The sequence below is a fragment of the Glarea lozoyensis genome (genome assembly GCF_000409485.1).
Source record: "Glarea lozoyensis ATCC 20868 chromosome Unknown GLAREA14, whole genome shotgun sequence".
Taxonomy (NCBI): Eukaryota; Fungi; Ascomycota; class Leotiomycetes; order Helotiales; family Helotiaceae; genus Glarea; species Glarea lozoyensis.
In genome coordinates this window covers 89260-111951 of record NW_007360988.1, presented here as the reverse complement: position 1 = coordinate 111951, position 22692 = coordinate 89260, and the positions used below count along the sequence as shown (strand labels likewise).

General features: G+C 46.8%; 10 protein-coding genes across 10 annotated transcripts; 8 read left to right on the top strand and 2 right to left on the bottom strand.

Moving 5' to 3' along the window:
• Nucleotides 1–514: 514 nt before the first annotated feature.
• GLAREA_06598 (alpha-1,3-mannosyltransferase CMT1) lies at nt 515–1988 on the top strand (the record flags this gene model as incomplete). Its single annotated transcript, XM_008080546.1, has 2 exons — nt 515–824; nt 877–1988. The coding sequence occupies 2 exons, from the start codon at nt 515–517 to the stop codon at nt 1986–1988; spliced, it is 1422 nt and encodes a 473-aa protein (XP_008078737.1).
• Nucleotides 1989–3279: 1291 nt separating this feature from the next.
• GLAREA_06597 (CorA soluble) lies at nt 3280–5166 on the top strand (the record flags this gene model as incomplete). Its single annotated transcript, XM_008080545.1, has 3 exons — nt 3280–3839; nt 3887–4308; nt 4361–5166. The coding sequence occupies 3 exons, from the start codon at nt 3280–3282 to the stop codon at nt 5164–5166; spliced, it is 1788 nt and encodes a 595-aa protein (XP_008078736.1).
• A 405-nt stretch (nt 5167–5571) lies between these two features.
• On the top strand, nt 5572–5910 carry GLAREA_06596 (uncharacterized protein; the record flags this gene model as incomplete). The annotated part of the gene is made up of 1 exon (XM_008080544.1): nt 5572–5910. One exon carries the CDS (start codon nt 5572–5574, stop codon nt 5908–5910), a length of 339 nt encoding a protein of 112 aa, XP_008078735.1.
• A 400-nt stretch (nt 5911–6310) lies between these two features.
• On the top strand, nt 6311–7979 carry GLAREA_06595 (uncharacterized protein; the record flags this gene model as incomplete). Its single annotated transcript, XM_008080543.1, has 3 exons — nt 6311–6500; nt 6576–7802; nt 7855–7979. 3 exons carry the CDS (start codon nt 6311–6313, stop codon nt 7977–7979), a joined length of 1542 nt encoding a protein of 513 aa, XP_008078734.1.
• A 925-nt stretch (nt 7980–8904) lies between these two features.
• Nucleotides 8905–9877, top strand: GLAREA_06594 (uncharacterized protein; the record flags this gene model as incomplete). Its single annotated transcript, XM_008080542.1, has 3 exons — nt 8905–8974; nt 9064–9467; nt 9515–9877. 3 exons carry the CDS (start codon nt 8905–8907, stop codon nt 9875–9877), a joined length of 837 nt encoding a protein of 278 aa, XP_008078733.1.
• A 783-nt stretch (nt 9878–10660) lies between these two features.
• On the top strand, nt 10661–12647 carry GLAREA_06593 (uncharacterized protein; the record flags this gene model as incomplete). Its single annotated transcript, XM_008080541.1, has 3 exons — nt 10661–11436; nt 11508–11933; nt 12041–12647. The coding sequence occupies 3 exons, from the start codon at nt 10661–10663 to the stop codon at nt 12645–12647; spliced, it is 1809 nt and encodes a 602-aa protein (XP_008078732.1).
• A 375-nt stretch (nt 12648–13022) lies between these two features.
• On the bottom strand, nt 13023–14739 carry GLAREA_06592 (Cytochrome P450; the record flags this gene model as incomplete). The annotated part of the gene is made up of 3 exons (XM_008080540.1): nt 13023–13270; nt 13320–13508; nt 13590–14739. The coding sequence occupies 3 exons, from the start codon at nt 14737–14739 to the stop codon at nt 13023–13025; spliced, it is 1587 nt and encodes a 528-aa protein (XP_008078731.1).
• A 915-nt stretch (nt 14740–15654) lies between these two features.
• Nucleotides 15655–17326, top strand: GLAREA_06591 (Cytochrome P450; the record flags this gene model as incomplete). The annotated part of the gene is made up of 3 exons (XM_008080539.1): nt 15655–15833; nt 15904–16350; nt 16423–17326. 3 exons carry the CDS (start codon nt 15655–15657, stop codon nt 17324–17326), a joined length of 1530 nt encoding a protein of 509 aa, XP_008078730.1.
• Nucleotides 17327–18137: 811 nt separating this feature from the next.
• GLAREA_06590 (Cytochrome P450) lies at nt 18138–19901 on the bottom strand (the record flags this gene model as incomplete). Its single annotated transcript, XM_008080538.1, has 4 exons — nt 18138–18173; nt 18225–19473; nt 19549–19699; nt 19763–19901. 4 exons carry the CDS (start codon nt 19899–19901, stop codon nt 18138–18140), a joined length of 1575 nt encoding a protein of 524 aa, XP_008078729.1.
• Nucleotides 19902–20334: 433 nt separating this feature from the next.
• On the top strand, nt 20335–22009 carry GLAREA_06589 (Zn2/Cys6 DNA-binding protein; the record flags this gene model as incomplete). Its single annotated transcript, XM_008080537.1, has 4 exons — nt 20335–20590; nt 20673–20956; nt 21021–21145; nt 21196–22009. The coding sequence occupies 4 exons, from the start codon at nt 20335–20337 to the stop codon at nt 22007–22009; spliced, it is 1479 nt and encodes a 492-aa protein (XP_008078728.1).
• Nucleotides 22010–22692: the final 683 nt, after the last annotated feature.

The window sequence follows — 22692 nt, the reverse complement described above, 5'->3', positions numbered from 1 at the left end:
GTGTTGGAAGTCGGCTCCTTTGGACAGAGCCACGACCTGCTGCCCAAAACACCATCGTCACTCGATTCGGTTGAGCTAATTATATTGCGTTTTTAAGAAAGGTTAATTGTACTTCCTACAAAAGGAGCGTTGAAAAGCCGTTTTTTGACTATTTTAATACTAGCAATCGCACTTTTGGTGTTGTCCTCGTCTCCGATCATTCCGTAAATTCATGTCCAAATAGGGACTTGAAAGCGACTAATTCGCAGACCACATTGGCTCATCGCTCACCCCATAAATCATGATAAAGCCAAGATTGGCTTTCCCCATGTAGCTGTCCCCATGTAGCTGAAACTGTTGCATCTTCGGTTAAAGATTCTAGGCCCGAATGCACACCACTCGCGCGCGTAATATGGTGTGAATGTTGGTTGAATGTTGGATCCAACTTCCGTTTTCTCGTCATATTTTCCTGCTGGTTGCATCAACAATGTCCTTTGAAATTAAAACCGTGCCTTGATACTGGTACTTTGACATTATGTTACGATTTCCCGGAGCTGGACCGCTGCAATTCAAGCGTTTCCTGTTGACGAGTAGCCTTATTACCGCTGCGTTTTTCTTTTGGCTGAGATTGAATCGTTACAGAGAAACCGAAGTATCTGTATATGATTTTGCGAATGGTTTCCCTCAAGCTCCTTCGATACCGCACGAATCGCGAAGTTCACAATTATCTCATACCATCGACGCTGCTGCAACAAGTGTAATAGCACAATCCAGCCACGCTACAGGAGCAACACTGGTGTCATCTCCGATAGCAACAACACAGAAAAACAGTACCGAAAGTAGAGGTATTTGGATCAGGCGAGAGTGTTTGGTAAAAACAACCGCTGACATAATTAGTTGAAAATGCGACATTGCTAGCCCTGGCGCCGTTATACCACAAGGCCATATTTGACCCAGGGGATGAATCATTTCCACGACTAAAGTGTCCATCTTTAACACACAGTCGATATGATTACTTACAGGATAAACTGGGTAATGTCGCCTCCGGCGATCAAAAGTACTATTTCGCAATTAATCTGCACGATAGCATTCAGATCATTCCGAGATTACTTGGATCCGTAGTTGAGACGATGCGCTTCTTGGGATTTGATCGCTGCACACTATCCATTATCGAAGGAAGATCCGTAGATGGAACGTATGAAGTACTGAAGTCTCTTGCACCTGCACTTGGCAAACTCGGAGTAACATACCATTTCAACAGCAGTGATGTAAATCCAGAAGTTGGTAATCGCATTGGTAATTTAGCAGCTCTCCGAAATGATGCACTGGAACCATTGCGAGCGTCGCCCACATATGAGAATGCATCGGTGATATTCCTCAACGATGTGGCTATTTGTATGGAGGATATTCTGGAGCTAGTCCACCAACGCATAACGCTTGAAGCCGATATGGTATGTGGTATGGACTGGAAAAACTTGTGGAAAGATCCTACATTCTACGATGTATGGATTGCCAGAACTATGACGGGGGATTCGTTCTTTGAGGTTGGAGAAGACGGAAATTGGGATTCTGCTTGGAATCTGTTCTGGAGTGACGACAAAACACAACAACGATTCCAGGATCATCTGCCATTCCAAGTGTTCTCATGCTGGAATGGCGGTGCGGTGTTTGGTGCTCGTCCATTTTTCAAGACTGCGATTGAGTTTCGTGCTCCCCGGGAAGGAGAGTGCTTCAACGGAGAGCCAGCGATATTTTGCAAGGAGTTATGGTGGCTGGGATATGGCAAGATTGCTGTTATCCCGACAGTCAACCTCGAGTACTCTGACGAGGGAGCAGAATTAGTTCGAGAATTGAGAGGAACACCTTCGACGTTCACTCTCGAAGATGGGTTGTCGAAGATTGAGTGGGTGAAAGAACCGCCGGAGAAAGTCAGATGTGTGACCAACTACGATCAACAAACTTGGGGAGCCTGGAACGAGTCAATGCCTGAACCTCCCGCTCATTCATGAAGAGGAGACCTTGACCATGAATATCTTTGAGCCAAAAATATGGTTTCGAGTTGAAGTGACTCGGAGACGACGAATACCTCACGGTATGAGAAGAAGTATAAGGATTCGACACGCAGCCTTGGATTTTATCTCTATTCGGATTCTTCAGACAAAATTCTGGCTTCCGGTTGAGCTGATTCTGTGACGAGGAGTACCTCAAGCATCAGAGCTGATATAGCGCCTCGATAGTCACTCCAATCTTGCGCCTTAGATGTTATCTTTCTCCGGATTCTCGAATGTATAACATCATTCTCAGGGAGGATGAGCCGGCAAGAACATCTTTCTTGTCAGATTGATGATCTTGCCAAATCGACGATCCTAAAGTCCAAATCGATTTGCAGGATGGATGGGCTGTCGAAAGGACCGCTTCGTACAGGCTGACTGCGGAAAGACAGTCCGTCTCTGAGGAGCTGAGAATAGCGCGTGAGCTGTGCTCTGTCAAGCTTTGGACTGAAGGAAGAGTATCTTGAGAGCAAAGCCGAGGGCTGGGATGAGGGATTTACCAGACAGTTTTTTTTATCCTAGCAGGTCCACTGTGTGTTTATCATCGGCAACCGAGTGCAAAGCAACCATATAGCTCCACAAGAGAATATGGCAAGTGCAACCACTACACTACTCAAAAATGTAGAGAAATATTACCTTATTTAAGTATTGCAAGGATCTAGTCTACCAAAGCATGTTCTGGTGCGAGATACATTCAAGGCGATTTGCTATCTGCGTGTCGTTTCTCGTCGGCGGCGGACTGAATGAATGTGTCGCCCTGAACAATGGAAGTGACAGTAAAAAACGACATTTTTTGATAAATTTCACAGAACATGGTGTATCTGGTCTATGATTCTCGGAAAGCCAGACGTATTAAGTAAGACTTTGTTTGAAGTGAATTAACCGTCGCCATCAAAGTATCCTCGTTTATGAGGAGGAAAAGGGGTGTGGGGCGCCTTTGAAATAATGTGGACCAGAAAGCTTGAATTTCCGCTGTCATCACTGACCACCTGCGCAACACACAGACTCCTTTTTCCTTCCAACCCATCTTTACTGTTGCTTTACTTTTGGTTTCTGTTTGAGTATTTTGGCTTTTTCTTTCAATTCATGGACAGATAACTCCCCTGTTTCGTTATGATACCCCAGCGTGTTTGCTTTTGTCGCCAATTTTAGTTCCAACAATTCAGCTGGCGCAGCACAAACGAAGTCTCGAGTCACGAAGAACACAAGCGCTTGGCAACGTACAGACGAAGACTCGTACAAGAAAATCATGGCAGATATTAGAGACTTCTCACCAGATGCAGGGAGTGGCCATAAGATTCCTTTTCCTCCGCTTGATCTTGAATCAGGTGTCCCTCCCAGCGATAGCCCTGCAAGCGATCGTAAAGCGAGCTCCTCGAGTCGATCCGAACGGTCTGGAACGCGAGTTCAACCTTCACCGATACTGAAGCGCCGTCAAACCCGATCGAATACTGTTCGCACATTCGATACGATCGAGGAACATAGACCCAATTGGCACCCGGGGCAGGAACCTGGCCTGGACACTTCTCTTCCAAATGGTGGCCGGTCGCAGACTCCACTTCTGTACGAAGAGTGTCAGATAACGGTGGTGGACTTCAGTGAGAATGATATGGTCATGTACGACTTTTATACCAACAAGGAATTCCTCGAGTTTCTAGAAAAGAACCAGGAGGACTGGGTCCAGTGCCGATGGATCAATGTCAATGGACTCAGTTGGGATATTATTCAAGCGCTGGGTAATCACAAGAAACTCCACAGACTCGCGATTGAAGATTTGATAAATACAAACAATCGGACAAAAGCGGATTGGTTTGTCAATCTCTCCCTCTGGCAATTCAACGCTGACTCTGTCCCAGGTATACCGATCATACCTATATCGTTCTTACGCTCCAAAAACTCGTTCACATACACCCTGACAGCGATAGCAGCGATTCGGATTCGGATGGGGAGGCCAAAAAGGAGAGGAGCAAGAAACGAAAAAAGGGAGGGTTTATGAGACAGGCAAGCAAGACGTTGTTTGGATCCAAAACACAAAATAAATATTCGGGGAAGAGGCGAAGAGCGAAGGTGGTTGCAAATTCCCACAATCCGACAAGTGAATTTGTGCATGGCCACACAGATGGGGAGAAGGGTGCACCAATGCAGAAACTACGAACTCTTCAAAGATACCACGGAGGGCCCAATCACGAAAGAATGGCGTTTATGGAGTCTCACTCCCCGTTATATGAGAAGGACCTGGCTGTTAGTGCTGAACAGGTGTCGATATTTCTCACATCGGGTGAGCTTCGAAATCTCCTAATTCCTTGAAACCAGCTGCTAATTCATCTTAGACAATACCGTCATTTCATTCTTTGAATCCTCCGCCGATGATATTGAGCTTCCTATCATCCATCGTCTGGCTACTCCGGATACTCTCCTGAGGAGGTCGTGTGATGCATCCATGATCACGCAAGCAATAATCGATGCTATAATTGATTTGGCTATCCCGGTGGCAGCAGCTTATCAGGATGTTATTGGGGACCTTGAGCTCGAGGTACTCACCAACCCCGATATCAAACAGTCGAGGACGCTTTACGTGATTACGAGCGAGATTTCCATGATGCGTGCATTTGTCAGTCCAATCGTCAATTTGATTGACGCTCTCAGGGATCACAAGACCGGTGGGTTTGGGCCTCAGTACGGCATAAGGAGCAATTCACAAGGAAACAAGCTGGCGGTGAAGATCAGTCCGATGGCGCAGACTTACCTTGGCGACGTACTTGACCATTGTTTACAAATTACCGAATCACTTGATCAGATGAGACGGTCATGCGATAATATGATCGATTTGATTTTCAACACGATATCCGCCTATCAAAATGAATCCATGAAGCAACTTACTGTTGTCACGATCATCTTCCTTCCGCTGACTTTCTTGACTGGATATTTCGGAATGAACATTGTACGATTTCCAGCTATCGAGCACGATGAGAGCTATTTTTGGATAATTGCAATCCCGGTGGTGTTTGTTACTATGGCTTTCTTGATGCGGGACATCCTGAAATGGTGGTTTGTTAAGATAGTTCAGAGGCGAGGAATATCCAGGAGCCGTAAGACGAGATTGACTCGCGAGGCTACCATGAAGAGAAATTCGTGATGTCGAAACGCTCAGGATGCTTGGGTGGCATCTAGGATATTAGGGAAGAGTTGCGTTGGGAGTTGGATCCTATTATTATATTATGGTAAGCTATTTTGCTTTTGGTTATAAAATGCTTAGATACCCTGATTAGTATGTTAGACGTTGAACTTGGCTTTATTCGAGGAGTGTGATCGCATAAGAACATGGACAAGCTGAATCCCATCCTCTTTTTTGGCGGCGACATCGCTTAGTGAACGTGCTCGCGGAAAAAAATAAGTGGCAGTCGAAACACGATATTTCTTCTATTACGTTGACGAAATATCGTATATGTAGTGTATTAACTTGGAACACTATCACATATTCAGTCAATTATTTTGAGAAAATCAGACTTTTTAAAGCTCTATTCGAAGTCGAGACGTGGAAATGGGTTTAGGCCGGTTGAGGCTTGTTTTAAATGCGCCACCAGCTGCACTCGATCTCTTTAGGATCTTTTGGAAAAAGATTCCCGTACCTGAAGATCATCAATTGCATACGGACCAGCTCATCACATCACCTGGACAACTTGTTGTTTTAATCGTTTTTATCTATGCTCAATTCCAAGGTGGGTTTCATGCCCCTCCAGCTTCCAAGCGGGCTGCCCCGCGATTTTCCTTGGCAGATGACGTTCTGCCACGACCAAGTGGCGGGGAGGAACGTCATTACTATGGAGAGAGTCTGAGACTCTGTACGATGCTGTGGATTGTCACGGAAGATATGGCATAGAATAGTGTGAGGAGAGTTCGAATAAGGGTTGACAGAGATACGGGAGTGGTGAATATTGAATAAGTTAAGAGGAAAAAGCTGCTTGCTCGGTGACTCGCAATTAGGATAGCTAGTTAAGAGTACTTCACAAGAACCTCAATGGAACAAAACAAAAGCAACCGTGCCAAGTTTTCAAGATCCCTGGTTTCACCTCGTTGTAAACCAGTAGGAATAGACTTGCTTGCGAAGCTATAAGGTAGAGTGGATCATTGGAGCAAGATTCGGCCCAAAGACGTCAGTGTACTGCTCCCAGGCCGGGGTGATAAAACCCATCTTTCTCCCACATATTTCAGCCAAACATATATCAACAATAATTTATTCTCGAGTCATTTACAAATAATTAAGATCAGACGTCATCATAATGGAGACTATTAACAACATCACAGCTGCTGCTTCCAATGCGATTTGGGGACAATCAGAAGATCCGAAGAATCCAAACACAACTACATCTCAAACTACAGGAACACCCACAACCACAACAAACCCAACAATGTCAGGAAACACTTCTGGCCGAGAGCCAATTTCTGGTCAACTTGGTAACACCAGTGCTGGTGAGCCATATGACAGAGGCAATGTAGGCAAGTAACGTCCTTCAAAACGGATGACCAGCAAGCTGACCTTTTTAGAATCTTCCCCTACCACCACCCCATATACAGCAACCACAATTGACCCAAGAGTTCACACTGAGTCCAATGCTGGACCACACGGCTCAAATCTCGCAAACAAGGCGGACCCAAGGGTAGACTCCGACCGCGATGGATCCAGAACTGCAGGTTCGACTGCATACGAGCCTTCCAACACCATGGGAACACCACTCGGTGCTGGAAGTGCTGCTGTTGGAGGATCATCTGGCTTAGGCTCATCATCTACCACCTCAGGTCCTCACAGCTCAAACCTCGCCAATAAGGCAGATCCAAGAGTTGACTCTGACCGTGACGGATCTGGCTTCGGAAACACTAGCAGCAGCAGCAACACTGGAGTCTACAGCTCTACTTCATCATCTACCACCGCAGGTCCTCACAGCTCCAACCTTGCCAACAAGGCAGACCCAAGAGTTGACTCAGATCGCGACGGATCAGGAATTGGTAACACCAGCGGCGGGAACACTGGTTTCTATAGCGCTACCACCCACAACCCACTCACTTCCCGACCTGCAGATTCTAGCACTACCTCTTCCACAACACACCACACTTCCGGTATTGGCGGTATCGACTCTTCACGATCAACAGGAGATTACTCCTCATCCACAGGACATCATGGCTCTAACACAGGCCACCAGTCCACTTACGGCAGCACTGGAGGTGACACTAGCCTCTCAGCAGACGGTTCTCAAAGCATCAACCCAGGCCCAACTGGCTCAACTGCTGGAAAGTCCGTGGTTGATGCTTCGCAACAATCCAGAACAAGCACTGGTCCAATCGATGCGGTTGGCGACAACACCCCAAACACCCGCCCATTCTCAGAATTCGGTGGTAACAAGACCGTTCCAGATTCTGACAAGACTGGTATTGCTTTCCGTGAGCCTGGTCCAACACCTTCCAGAGGCCTTCACCCAATTGAAGGTCAAGGTTCATTGACTGGCGCTCACTCCCACCGTGGCTCCGGCGCTTTCCAGAATACTCAAGATACCCACGATACGCTGCACAAGAGAGATCACATGGATGGTGCCGATCACACACAAGATCGCAAGTTGAGCAGCGCTACAAGCGCTACAAGTGGTTCCGGACGCGCAGGATCTACGGCTGGTATTACTGGAAAGGGAACGCCAGGTGGTATGCCAGAAGTCGTCGCTCGGGATTTGGAGAAGATTAAGACTGGAAAGGGAAAGCCACCAGGAGGAAGTGATGCTGAACGTAAGTCGCTTCTCAAAACTCGCTTGCTAAAAGGATAGCTAATGATTTATAGTTGGTCTCGATGAAGCTCACGGAGGACCAAAGGCTACCTCTAAGGAAGGCGCTCACGGTGCACACGGTGAGGAGAAGATGGGTATGATGGATAAGATTAAGGCTAAGTTGCCAGGGCACCATTAGATTATTTCTGTTGTATATTAGCGTATATGTAATACCATAATTAGTTATGATAACCTGACGATCCATTCTTCTTATTGCAAAAGCCTCACATTTCATTACCATTATCAGTGCCTAACAAAAACATGATCAATGACTTTCATTTCTCTCTTCATTTTCTACCTTCGATTCCAAATACACCAAGTGAGGGGACTGCACTCCCTTTGATGGATCTCTAGCTCTGCACTCCCCATCATTTAACCGCCACTACCACCAGTGTGTTGCAAGTCCGACAGCACACCCCCTGAGAGTGGAACAACGATGTTTTGCCCATGAATTACAATTACTCAGTAATTTCGAGTAAATAGACATATTGCCTCCATTGCAAAGGAGAAATTTAATTGCTTAGGAAAGGAGTATTGGAAAGTCGGTTCAGCATTAATACTCGAAGGGTGTCCCGTCGGTCTTGTGATACGCTGGTGTACTGATCGGTTCCAAGAAACCTTCTAAGAAATTCAGAGCTCAAACATTGCTTCAATCACGAGCTTGCATGTTGATGTTCAATTGATGATTAGGGCTGCATGACAATAGAGATTTGTTCGCTGATGTTGTGCAACATGGGACATCAGCCTGAACAGAAAGTATTTGAATTTCTCGAGGAGGGTACGAGGGACTTGGAATGATTGGTGCCATACTATGTGTGATTCCAAAGGGTTTCAATTTGAAGGTCTTGGTTTTTGGATCAAAAGGAGAACATAAATGCTAGATTTGCAAAGTTGAGTTTGTGGAGTTGTCCTTGCAATTTCTGTCCGAGCATCAAGATGTTCAAATTATTTCTTCAGTTGGTTTTGCTCTTTACAATAGCATCTGCATTGCCAGATACAGATATTCAAAAAAGATGGTCTACAGCCGAATACTCAGAAGGAAAGTTCCTACCTATTCCAAAACGATGTCAGTCATATTGACGGTTCAACAGCCTGCGGAGGCTACCAAAGCGACCTCTCCCGAATGCTCACCCCGTTCGTCTTCGCTCAACTCAACTTACATTGAACTAACACTTCAAGCACCCAATCCTTTGACGCATCCTCATGGTGCTCAGTTTACCTAGCTCCGACCAACTTCTACGTAACGAAAACAGGCACCACCACACTCCCAATCAGCACATACACAACCAGTCCAACAACTTACATCACAACATACATCGAAATTTCCACCTCATCCACCCTCTCCGCTCTCTGTCCCACAGCACCCTCACCCCAATACTGGTGTCGACTAGCCGACAGCAAACGCTTTGAATTTCTGATCGGCGAATACAAAACGGATGACCCACCAAAGTGTCAGGAACTGTGCTTGAGAGATCCAAAGTGTAAGAGCTACACAATCAACGAGGAGCTGCCCACCACGCGGACTTGGGATTGTAGGTTGTGGAATGAGACAGCGGGGAATGGTAATGGCGGACCGAGGAGCGAAATAGGTGTGCTTTATGATCGGGATTGCGGATACTTGTTTCCTGTACGTCCTTCACTTTTTCAAAGCTTCTATGGAACTGACTTCCTTAGAAATGCTGTTCCTCCCTCCCCACATCAAAGCCAACCATCACACCTACATCAACACCACCCATCACCGCCCCTCCCTCCCTCAGCACCGCTCCGCCTCGCCAAAAACGCGATCACACTCTCCCCTGCGGAAACGGGTACTGCGATTACCCGTACTGGCTCGAGATAGACGACCAGTCCATGTGGTATTACTGCCATTGCATTATCGAGACGCCGAATCCTGCTAGTAGTCTCACGTGGAGCGATAATGTGAGCGTGAATCTGCCGCAGGTGACGGTCACGGCGGCGTTGCATACGTATTGGGTGACGAGGACGACGTGGTTGAATCATGTTACGGTTTGTGAGGGGTTGGCGACGGGGAGGTGATGGAAATCATGTGGAGGTTGGGGTGGGATGTTTGGGCGTGTGGTTGATGGGGCTGGTCACCTTTGTTACTCGGTTATGTGTGGTTCTAGTCTATTAGCGGTCTCTTCGGAAGATCCTGTAATGCAGAAAGAGCGATGTATTGGAATAACCATTGTTGTCTTTGGGAAGATCTGGAAGATGGTGGGTGGTGTATCCGGACTCGCGATGGACGAAACGAGTTGTAGTCGAAATCTAATGCCTCTTCGAACAAGTAGACGCAACAAGTCATGTATCGTCAATTGCTTATCGTAAACGATGCACCTATTCCGATATATTCTAAATCATGATTGACGTCCACAAAAAGTTGACTGGTCATGCTTTGTTTTGTCCGCGATCCGGGTCTCGGTGAAACATTAATCCGCTCCCTCCTCAATCCCGTACTTCATCTGGGGTTACTAACCCTTTTTCCACCTCATCTTGCATCCCACGAACATTGAGCCATCAAACAAGTTCAATTCTCTTTCAACTACTTCTGTTCTCTTCAAGTTAAATTCTTAAGTGGTCCGTCGAGTCTTGCAGCACACATATCAACTTTTTGACATTCTTACGCGTTACCGGACCGGGATTGGCTATCAAAGAACGAGATGCTTGGATCATTCGTACCAATAGCAGACATGTTTCTCATCCTGCATCGATGTCGCTGTCGACTCGCAAATCTCATCACTTATCAGAGCCGCTGAAGGATTCCAGGTTTCCTTGCAATACTTTAACTCGTCCCACGACTAGAATTCCATAAGCGTCTCTATGGCACTTTCTGGTGCCTCGATTGACCCATGGGGACTTTCACTGGCACTCAGTCGATTGAAAAACGCATCGGTTCGAGCTCCGTCGCTCCCTTTGGGTAGTCTGAGAAATCCAACCCCCAGCACCCTCCAACAGGACGCATTTGATATCCCTCTGAAGACTTCGAATCGCTATCCCTACATTCCTCTGGAACCAAGCAAGAATCAGATTCGAATTCTGCGTAGAAATTCTTCGACGGATACGGGACCCTTGAAATTTACAATGCAGGCGGTATCTTTGGACACTGAACCCACTTACGAAGCTCTGTCATATACCTGGGCTGACGAGACCGGCAACACGGATCAAGATGAAAGCGTCATTATTGATGGGCAAGCGATTGCGGTGACTCGAAGTTTGGAAGCTGCGCTGAGGGCTATTTTTCTCGACGATCCGACAAAAGCTTTGTGGATTGACGCTATTTGCATCAACCAGGTGGATGTCCACGAAGTCAACGAACAAGTACGCAAGATGAGTACTATCTATGAGAGTGCAAGCGGCGTTATAGCTTGGCTTGGAGGCGACTATTCTAACTCGACAGAAGCAATCAAGTTTTTGCGCAACTTCAACAATAAGACAGTGGGCGAGTGCATGTACGAAACTTCAGGGCCCTGGCCCGATGATCTCATCCCTTCTAAAGAAGTCATTCATGGTATTATTGGGATTGTACAGCTATTTGCACGGTCATATTGGACCCGGTGCTGGGTTGTGCAAGAGATTGCATTCGCAAAATCCGTGGTGTTCAGTGCGGCCCCGAAACAATATCCTTTCATGACATTAACATTTTCTCTTCTTCATCTGCGCTCGACAGTGCCCTTATGATTCGAGCTTTGAATATCGCAAATGTCGGATACTTACTGAGTGGACTATACCGGGAGGGGCCCATAGGCATAGATCACTCAGACCATACTAAAATGGATGCGCCGCTTACAGCAGTTGGAGCGATTTTGAAAAGACATCGTCGAAAGATATCAGCAGATCCACGAGACAGAATCTATAGCCTTGTTAGCTTGATAGCACCAGAGAAACAGATTAGGATCCCAATTGATTACAGCTTAGAAACACAGCCTCTCTTTGAGATGGTAGCTACTTTCATCGCGACCGAGGAAAAAGATTTAAGCATTTTATCCGAAAACAAGACGTTCTGTTCGATTGATTCGGAAGGGAACAAGGTCAATTCGTACTCTTCTTCCCCGTCTTGGGTTCCGGAATGGCTTGCCACTGCAGGTCCAGACAAGTACCGAATAGATGAACATGATCAATCCATGGGCTCTTGTTGTCTCAATATGGTTGGAGAATCTATTATCCATAAAAGAATGCTCATCACGAGGGCACACATCATAGGCAAATCACTGAAGTTGGCAAATTGATGCCTGGTGAGCATCCCGACTTGAGCTACCTCGAATTCTTCGATCCACTCTACAACTGGTGGTCAATTTTCCATTCCCTTGGTAAGAGAGATATGTTTAACAAGCATGGATTTGCAGACTTGGTCAACTACGGGGACTATTATAAGCAGTGCGAGATGTTTCCAGACCTTGCTATCGTCCATAATGACAACCTGTCTCGACAACTCACGATTCTGTTCTCCGTTTACTTCCCTGACGACAAAACTTGGCTGCCGGATTTTGATAGGGAGACTCTCATCACTGAGGAAGTGAAAACCCGGGCAGAATCAGCAATGTGGCGACTCATAAGGTGGTGTGGGAAACGGAAGATTATCGTAGTTGAGAATTCAATTGCTGGGATGGGACCTCAGTGCGCCGAAACCGGGGACATTGTCGCCATTATTCCTGGATGCAAAGTACCTGTGGTTTTGCGGAATGCGAAAAGTTCCGGGGACGAATACTACAACGTAGGCGACTGCTACGTTGAGAACATCATGGACGGTCAGGCTATGAAGGATATTGAGAGTGGCTCGAAGTCTTTCGAAACGATCAAAATTCTTTGATCAACCTGCTAGAGAAGATATGGCACTTGACTAGGCTCGCTCGTAACAGGGCTGAAGAAGTACTATTTACCGAACATCATAGACAAAATATCGATATTGTGTCAACTAGATGAAAGAAATCAATTCGAATGTCACTATATTGTCCACAGCGAGCCAGTCAAAGCAGGTGGCTCCCGAAACAGTCGATCTACGACGAACCTTTCACACAAAGTGCATTTTCCTTGCACTCAGCTTTGTCTCGCGACTAAGTTGATATTTGGTAGGGTCTATTGATCTTGAAAATGTTGAATCTGTTTTCTAACACTAGTAGGGTCTCTTCTCAGAATAACCTGTGGTATTCGCAGCCTTTATTCCACGCCTGATCAAGAAGTATATCTAGAAAGCACATTCTGCAGCATCTTCCCTGACTTTAAACTCCACGCAAGTACCGAGATCTGGAATCAACACATCATACATGCTCGAGTTTGATGGTCTCACTCGTGAGTCATTTGCAAAGCGAATATGGTATCGTAGGAGGATATTTGTCACGATCATCTTCATAGAATGATCTGCAAAGAAACGACCTGGACAGACAATCTTTCCGTGACCGAAGTGCAAGTTGTTCTCGCTGGTTGTTGTGAATTCTGTTCTTGGTTAGAAAGTATTCTCGATATGGGGATTGGATATCCTTACGATGCCAGTTACTTTCGCCCTCACGCTTTCGGTTGTTGAATTGGCGTAAACCATCAAACTTCTCAGGTTCTGGAACTCGGTTTGGATCGGTACCAATAGCATATGTTGCCATTTGAATGTGAGCGCCTTCTGGAAGGATAACACCATCATGAAGAGTGACTGGTGTGCGAACGATTGCGTTGAAGCCGACTACATCCATTGTTAGTATTTATTGTCAATAAGTTTGTGTCGACCACGGAGTGAATATCTCAAGACAAAGGAGGTACTAACGTAGAGTAGGAGGACTCAATCTTTGAGATTCTCGCATGAAAGAGTCCATCTGCTTCATTTCATACAAAGCCTGCTTCGTGTAACCATTCTTTCGCAGAACTTGCAGAGCTTCCTGTCTTAATGGCTCAACATATTCCGGATGAACACACAGATCGAACAACACTTGTGCGACAGCGATGATGGTGGATGGACCAGAGCCGAGATATGTGACCATCAATCGCTGAACAGTAGTTTCATCATCGTCATTTATTTCAACGCCACCGTCCATCAAAAACTGCAGAAAGTCCTCTGGCTTCTCGTATGAAGGGTCTTCCTTCTCTCGTCGTCTTCGTTCGCGGATCAAAGGAATAATCATTCTCTTGGCCTTTCTCAAAGCGGAGTCAACACCCCAGCTTGTGGGCAAGAAAAAGGCAACCGCTGGCTTGATTCTGTCGGGAAATACGCGCAAGAGGAAGTTGTGCTTGAAGCCATTTTCGGAATACTTGACAGCAGTGGAGAGGTACTCGTCGTCCTCAGCAAGCTCGGTAACGAATTGCGTAGCAACTCCTCTGTGTACCAGTTGTCGAGCAAGATCCAGAGCGTTGATGCTTGTCCAATCATTTTCTGTGGCCGGCACATCTTTTGGCAGGTACTTTCGAATTTGGTCTTGTACAAGTGGGACGTGATGACCGAGCTTTGGTGTCAGACGCGTGTTGATCATACGGGTCTGCAGACTGTGATCTGTGATGACCGCCGTGATCGAGTGAAGTCGTTGGAAGGCGTCAACGATGGCAGTGTTCAAGCTCAACTTCTCCGGGGGCATGCTGGCCAACTCTTGGAGGTACTTGTTCGGAACGATTAGGAGATCATTACCAGATACCTTGAAGAAGTTGTCCTTGTACTTCGCATACCCCTCGCGAATCATCGCTGGGCCATTTCTGAAGAACTGCCATCTTCCTAAAATACCGTTCTGGTATCCGATAATTGGCGCATCGAAGTCATAGTTGCCATAGATATTGGGTCTGTTCTTGCTTCCGCGGGACAGCAGATACCAGGAAAACACCAAAAACCCGACGAGGGCAGTGACTGTTGAGGTCGGTGAATGAGTAGAGGTCTGGATCAAAGTTGCATCTCCAAGCACCTGGCTCGTGTTTGAAGTTACGAACTCCATATTGAATCAAGGTAGGCCTGCTACACTTTGGTTACTTTGGTATGTTGTGTATCGAGGTTAATATCTGCTAATTTTTCTATCATCTTCTAGGAGGAGACACAACCATATATGCGTCCGTGTGCTCGACTAGCTTAAACCATGGGGTTCTCAGGCATCTCCTACCCCCACCTATAATCAGAAGCCAGCAACCTTCTCAACTTCAGGGTTTTGGCCACCAGACACATGGTTGGATGCCTCTTCATGTAGCTTACGTGATGCGTCAAAATCCAACATCATCTCGACCTCTTGTTCTTATTATTTTCCATAGCTTAACCCCACAGTGAGCCTCCGTCTTTCTAAGCCATCAATGGCGCGCATACGGAACGGCTCGCCTCGACACCGCCTAAAACCCACATGAGCCAATTAGCAATTCAACGTCGAAAAGGCATGTGCTAGTTGTGCGGCGGCTTACTCCATTGTCCACTTTATTCAGACGACAGACCATTCATCTTTGTCCCTCTACAATCGACAGGCAGACATTACACTTAACCAAGGTAGTGTCGGGCTGACTGCTTAATCAGTCAGATAATATCCCTGGCAGATGCGATGCGTAATGCGATACAGAATGCAGAGATTCGATAGTCGACCTCGCGTAATCGAATAGGATGGAGACTAGAAACCCCAGCTACGTTGGGTAACTGTGAGCTGCACGTATTGATGTTTGGCTAGTGACAGCGTTAATGACTCGAATTTAGCTGTCAAACCTCGTCTTTACATTCGCCTAGTATAGTGGGCGTGTGGTTGAAGTTCTCCCGCTTTCTGTATGTTTTGTTATAACTCTAAATTCGAGGTGGCTCTTGCTACTTAACTTGAGTTTTCTCCCTCCTCACATGGAGTGATATCGGCATCAGGAGTTTTAGAACATCTTCCCTTGCAATGATCTACGGACTTTTATACGGAATAGGCGCATTGGTTGCAGTCGCCTACGCCGTGGAATATGTCTTGACTCTAAGAGATGATTCTACTGAGCCACCCCGTTTACGATCAAAGGTACCTTTGATAGGGCATATACTTGGAATCATTACCAGTGGTCCTTCATATCACAGTCAATTAAAGTAAGACTACTTGACCCCAGACTTTGAGCTTAGAATAGCAAAGAGATAACTCTAAATTAACCTGGTATAGGACTGCTCCCAACACGGAAATCTTCAGTCTAGGCATCTTCAACTTCAAACTCTACACAAGTGTTTCAACTCGACTTTTACCGGCCATTCAAAGGCAGTCAAAGACATTATCCTTTCGGCCTATGATCCAACATGTAGCTCGCAGATGGGGCGATGCCAGCGACGAGACGAATGAGATTTTCGGTGGCCCGACTCTTGTAACCGATTTCAGCCATGCGATGAAATTGAGTCTCGCCCCTGGACCGCATCTTGATGAACAAAACGAAAGGATGGGGCTGAGGGCGCTAGTCGACATTGAAGAGCTGTTTGGCACTTCACGTAAAGACCCACAAGGCGGTACCGTTAGATTCTTGGAATGGTCTAGGCATGCAGTAGTTCAGGCATCTAGCTGTGGAGTCTATGGAACCTCACACCCATTTCTTGACACCGAGGTTGAGAAATCATTTTGGTAAGCCATCTGTTGTAGCATATCTTGTAATAGCTCACTACATATGAGAAACTGCAGTGCTGACACGTGCAGGAAATGGCACGCCCACCTCTCCGCTCACATCTCGGGATTGGATTTCGACATCTTGCGGACTGGATACGCGGCTCGGCAAAAAGTGTTTGATGCACATACCAAGTACTGCAACGATATTCCACCGGATGCATCGCTACTTTTTAGAGAGCGATGGCGGGTCTTGCGCGAATCTGGAGTTTTTGAAAGTGATTGTGTGAAGCAGCAAGCCACGCTTCCTATCGGTATGTTGAGTAATACAGTACCAACTTTTTACTGGACTGTTTGGGAATTATTTTCTCGCGATACGGTCCTCGCAGAAGTAAGAGAGGAGCTAAGCGCAAATGCGGTGACCAAAGAAGACGACGGATACGCACTCGATCTCGCAGCCCTGAAATCCAAATGTCCCCTGCTCTTATCGGTATTCCAAGAGACCCAGCGAGTCCGACATATTCACGCCGCAATCCGCAAAGTAATGAAAGACACTCTACTGGACGGCAAGTACCTTCTCAAAGCAGGGAACTACCTGCAAATGCCCGGCGCTTCTATCCACCACAACACGCAAATCTGGGGACCATCAGCCAAGCAATTCGATCCCTATCGCTTCGTCCCATCAGGGAAGGCCGTTAAACATGGCGGCAGTGATTTTCTCGCCTGGGGCGCTCCCCCACATCTCTGTCCCGCAAGGCAGTTTGCGGCGACAGAAATCCTGATCCTGGTCGCGCTTCTAGCTTTACGAGCAGATCTGCAGCCAATCAGCGGTCGCTGGGAGACGGACCCGAAACTCGATTTCAATGATCCCGTTACGGTGTTGAATCCGAAAGTGGATGTGCCATTTAGCGTGAGGGAAAGGGAAGAGTGGGCTGGGAAGACGTGGAGGTTGTGTATGTCGGAGAGCAAGATTCGTGTCCCGCTTGCGTCTGGATAAAAGATTCGTTGGTTGGGGGCCGATGAACGTTGTGTTGTTGTCTCGTCGGTGCGGGGTCCTCGTACATGCGGAGTCAGCGGCTGAAGAAATTTCGACATGGCAATTATTATTATTCGCATGTTTTTGATTGGCAGGCTTGGCATGGAACACACTTTTCTTATCTGACATTTACCTCGACAGAATTGTTCCACAGAAATTCATGCAGTCAGGCTCGAAAGTGGTGAAAAGATGCGACGGAAAAGATTTTGTGATCAGTGCGAGTCGTCCAGTCGGCGAGGAAGTACCGTAATCATGAATCCGTCTCACCCGCCATTTTCATATCATCCCGCTTCGTCTGACCACCATGACGTGCCGTTGTTGCAATTCAGAAATCGAAAGAGCTTGCTTATGGTGCAATCGTCGGCAGTGGTAGGGTGGTCTGTACAGGCCCTGTCCGGATATGTTGTATCAGCGACAAAGTCTAGACGATTACCTGTGAGTGCATTGTGAGAATGACAGGACACCCTTTAGTGCGTCAATGCCAGAAAACGTCTCTAACACGCTTTCTGTCAACAGGCATATTTACGCTTTAAGAACAGAGGTAACCTTGTATATCCACTCAGAGTGATTGAGCAAATATAGCTTTTTGGGCAGAACAATGTTTATCTATCGTAAGAGGTGACGGGGTGTCCTGTCAGACTACAACAGATTAGCGGAGGGTCCCGGTAAAAGTAAACGTGCGTGAGTATGATCGAGGATGGAGTATTGTTTTCTATTCTATTCTAAATTATTAAACCCTGAGCTGGTATGGTATCACTAATTACAAGTAGCTCTATGTGCGTTTGGTGAATACAAGAGGACATCCATCCTAATTCAGAGTTAGTGAGAAAACAAAAGCCGGAAGTTTAGGAACACATACCATAGGAAACAAAGTCGCAAACACCCTAATCTCCTCGGACCTCTCAGTAGCATGGTGTTTCCAATCCAACTCCAACGCCGCCTTCCCAATCATGCCCGCCATCGTAAGCGGAACGTATCGTCTCGCCAAACAATCATGTGGTCCCGCGCCAAACACAAGCCAGTTCTTGGTCTTGGACTCCGCATCGCCTGTTATCCAGCGCTCTGGGTCGAAGGTGTTTGGATGGGGATACACTTCCGGATCGTGCAGCGCTGGGTAGCACGATGGGATAATCATGGAGCCTTTGGGAACCGTGTATTCTGGTGTTACCGGGAAATCTTTGGTCGCGAGGTAGGGGACGAAGATGACTGGGGGTCTGTGACGGAGGAGTTCTTTGATTACGGCCTGTGTGTAGGTGAGTGATTCTAGCATTGGTAGGTCGAATCCTTTATTCTTGTCACCGCCTCTTGCTGCGAGATTTTCTTCGCGGAGACGGTCGAGGACGTCGGGTCTTTGGGCGAGGACTTGGAAGAGCCAGGTTGTGGCACTGCTGGATGCGTCTTGCGATGCGAAGAGAAAGGTGAATAGCGTTTCTCCGATTTCCATGTCCGTGAACTCGCGGATTAAGTTTGATGGTTTCTCTACATTCTCCTCTCCAGCAGCGACTCGTTCGAGGTACTTCTTTGATTCCAGCATGTGTAGTACCCAGTGGTCTACGATGCAAGTTGGCGTTCCGCCGAGTGCCATGTTCGCTTTGCATGCAGCTGCGCATTTCGCGAATTCGAGATGCACTGCATCGGCTGTTCGTTTGCCGTACCATGGTTTTGTGAAGGGGACATAGAGAGATAGAGGGACGTTTACGAGTTCGAGAGCAGCGGTTGCGAGATAGAAATCGTCTGCAATCTTTTTGACTGCGTCTTGGGAGATGTAGTCGCCAAAGAATGTTCGGCATGAAAGTGCACAGTTGATCTCGCGGAATAGGGTCATGAATTCTCGTGGCTTCCCTTGTTCAGCTTTGCTAGCATTTACGAATTTGTCGAAATAGTCGGACAAGACTTTGTGGTGGACGGGAAGGTAGGTTGCCATTGCCTTGTTGGTGAAGAGAGGAGTGAGTCCTCTGCGGTATTCGGCGTGTGCCTTTCCTTGGAGAAACACCCACGCTTTGTGACCTAGAATGTCTTTCGCGATAGGGACGATACATGGCTCGGCGTATGCGGGTGATTTGAAGACTTTGTGGGCAAGATCTCGGTCGGAGGCTAGAACGACGAATCTGATTTTCAAGGTGTTGTTAGCAAAGTTCAGAGTTCAGAATGGTTCTTTCTATGAAAACAACAGTAGCACGTACTTATGGAATACTGATACACAACTGAGAGGACCACTCGCCCACTGTGCCAAATACGCGTCGAACTTTGGATGCAGAGCTTGAATAAAAGGGCCCATGAATGGAATCTTGAACGGAGGTCCAGCAATAGGACCTTTTCGCTTAATGTACATGACTGTAACCAAGAATTAATTCTCCAAAGGCCTTTTCAACATCATTATTTTTTCCGGAAACTCACCTTGATCATAAACCATAGCTCCAATAATGAAGCTCACGATATATTGCCATGCTGACCAGCCAGCCATAAAAGCCGGCAACACAGCTTGGAGCTGGGAAGGCCGCGGCAGCTCAATCTGAGCAGTTGTGGAATTCTGCATCGCGACGACAGCAATAATTTTGAAGTATTGAAGTTCGAGAGCAAGAGTTTACTTTTATAATCCTCTAAAACTAAATCAACAGATTAATCCGATTAATCTATGAATGTCTCCAGTATTAGTCTCACCAATAGGGCTGAGGGTGGTGCCGAATTAGGACTAGACTCCGCATGTCGTACAGTCTTTTGGCGCAATTATGAATCGTCCAGGGGCAGACAGCGGGGTCTAGTCCTCTTCGGGCAAAGCCTCAGCACTGTCCTCAAGCTTATATCCTGACACCCTCAGGCTCGCAATCATCACGTTGCCTCACTTACAGCCGCCCGGGCGATTCGTGTGTTGGAAAAGGTCATTTCATGGAAGTCATCCACACTTTCTAACACTTTGCCCATTTTTCCAACAACCTTTGCATTCACTTAACCTTATATGCTGCAAAGCGATGCGACGAACGCTCCGGAGATCTTGTGCTGCATGCGCGAAATCGAAACACAGCTGTGACCTGCGTACACCACGTTGTTCTCGTTGCATTAAACGCAAGATCCAATGCAACTATGCAAACGAGCCGTGGACCCCCCCGGCACGACCTGCCCAGGAGCTAATCCGAACAAGCTATACTTTCGGATCTCTGGATCCTTTTGATTCGTATCCGCAGACGAGACTTCCGAGGGAACATATTCAGAGATTGATTCATAGCTGTACGTATTGATCTTGTCCTGTTTTTTAATTAGCGAGGTTCTAGGTGAAAAAAGCTTGCTTACCTAAAGTTATGAATATTAGTTCACCAGAAAATTGCTTTTCAATATTACCCTCTTGATTTGAGCCCAAATTCTAATCCATTTCTCGTCTCCTGGTGGCCACTCGCTCTTGGTGATCCAGCTTTGTTTCATGTCTCATTGCAAACAGCATGTCTCGACGACGAGCTGCTAGCCCAGAAAGGGTTTCAGGCTTCCGAAATTTTGATGGCTGATTCGGTGGCCCTGTTGAGACGTAAAGTGGAAAACGTCTCACTAGCTGTTCAGGATGGAACCATGAACTCAGTTATTACCTTAGCAGCTATCGAGGTGAGTTGATCTGATACTCTGTCAGTTTCTCTCCTCTTCTAATTTGCTAACCAACATACCTCAGTTCGGTAAAGGCAACATTAAGACAAGCCAAATGCATGTCGATGGAGTCAAAAGACTTGTAAGTATGAGAGGCGGTATCAGTTCCGTCAGGCAGACAAGTCCTCTGACTGCGAGAATGGTTCCCTGGTGAGTCAGTACAAAGTCACATGGAGGATATTCTGCTTACATGTCTTAAGGGTATCCATGCTCGTGATGGGCCATCCTCAGTTCGAGACACAAGATGATCTCGGTTTTGGACACGGTATACCTCCAATATCTGAATGGCAGCTGGAGTTTGATACGGCCCAAGATGATATCCCAGAACTTACAAGTGCTGAAGTTGATTACGAAGTCCGAAATGTATTCTTTCGTCTTCGAAATATTTTTAAGCGAGCGGACCAAGTCCCTTTCCCAACCACACAGCTTCATGACCTTACTTGTTTTGTAGTACATCGACTCCTACTCACAATTCCTAGTGCTGGAGACTCTCATCTGTCGCCGATTACCGAATGCGTTCGATATGGTATCATACTTTACATGTTCATCATTCATGGTCCAACATACTACTCACATGCGGTGATTTTGAACACGATGATCATCCGATTTATGCAGTATCTGAAATATCTTGACCCAACATCTGGCAAGGACTCTTTCCTCGATGTATGGCTCGTTGCTGTTGGAATGGTGTCCTCGACTGGCACCGCTCATCACCAGTGGTTCGTAGAAAGAGCAAAAGTTGTCGCAGCATCAGTGCCACTGGGTGACTGGGATCAAGCTCTGATTCGAATCAAACGTATCCTATGGCTCGAGACTCCACAAGGCGAAGATATTTTCCGACCGCATTGGGACGCCATATTCGGGACGAATAGTCATCCAGGATCGCCAGACACGAATGCTTATGGCTCACCTAGCATTACTGGAACCGTATTACTGCGGAACACGGTCTCGCCGGCGAGATTGTTGCCTGGCAGACTTGAGTCAGCTATACAGATGGAAGGCAATCAAACATGAGTGCGGACATGTTTCGTACGCCATGAGATTATCAGAAGAGAGACTTCAAAGACCAGAGATTCATACAACCTCGATCGCGTTACGAACACCTATATCCGTCCCAGAGTAAATCTCTCAGCCGACAAGGTCTCTCAGGCGACAAGGAACATTCAAAACCAACATCGGATTGGTGCTGGTTCTCGTGCAGTCGCAAGGCTTCAGTGGTAACAGAACCCGACTCATTAATTATTCAAGTACGAAGAGGAAGTTCGCTCGAGAAAATGAAACACACTTCGGGTGGAGTGGCTTGATGAACAAATGGTCATTGATCTCTGCCATGTTCAAAAATTTATGTCGACAATGTGGCATATCAAACGGAACCCGAAAACCGCACAAGTTAGTGTGTCGCGTTGGTTGGTTTGTTGGAGGAGAAATCTCATAAACCACGCGGAATATTGAGCGATTGCTTGTCCACTGTAAGGTTACGCGTCTCATTGGGCCCCTCGGGTCAGCCAATCAAACATCGCTGTACGGCGTAGCTTTACCCTTATTCGCCGCTTTCAAATTTCAATCCAAGTTGGGGACAAGCGGCGGCGAAGCGATCGAATGAAACTGACGGAAAATTGACGGACAACGATAGTATTGAGGCACAGCGGGTTCGAAACACCAATCGCTCTGTTTTGGTAAGCCCTAGCCGGTCGCAG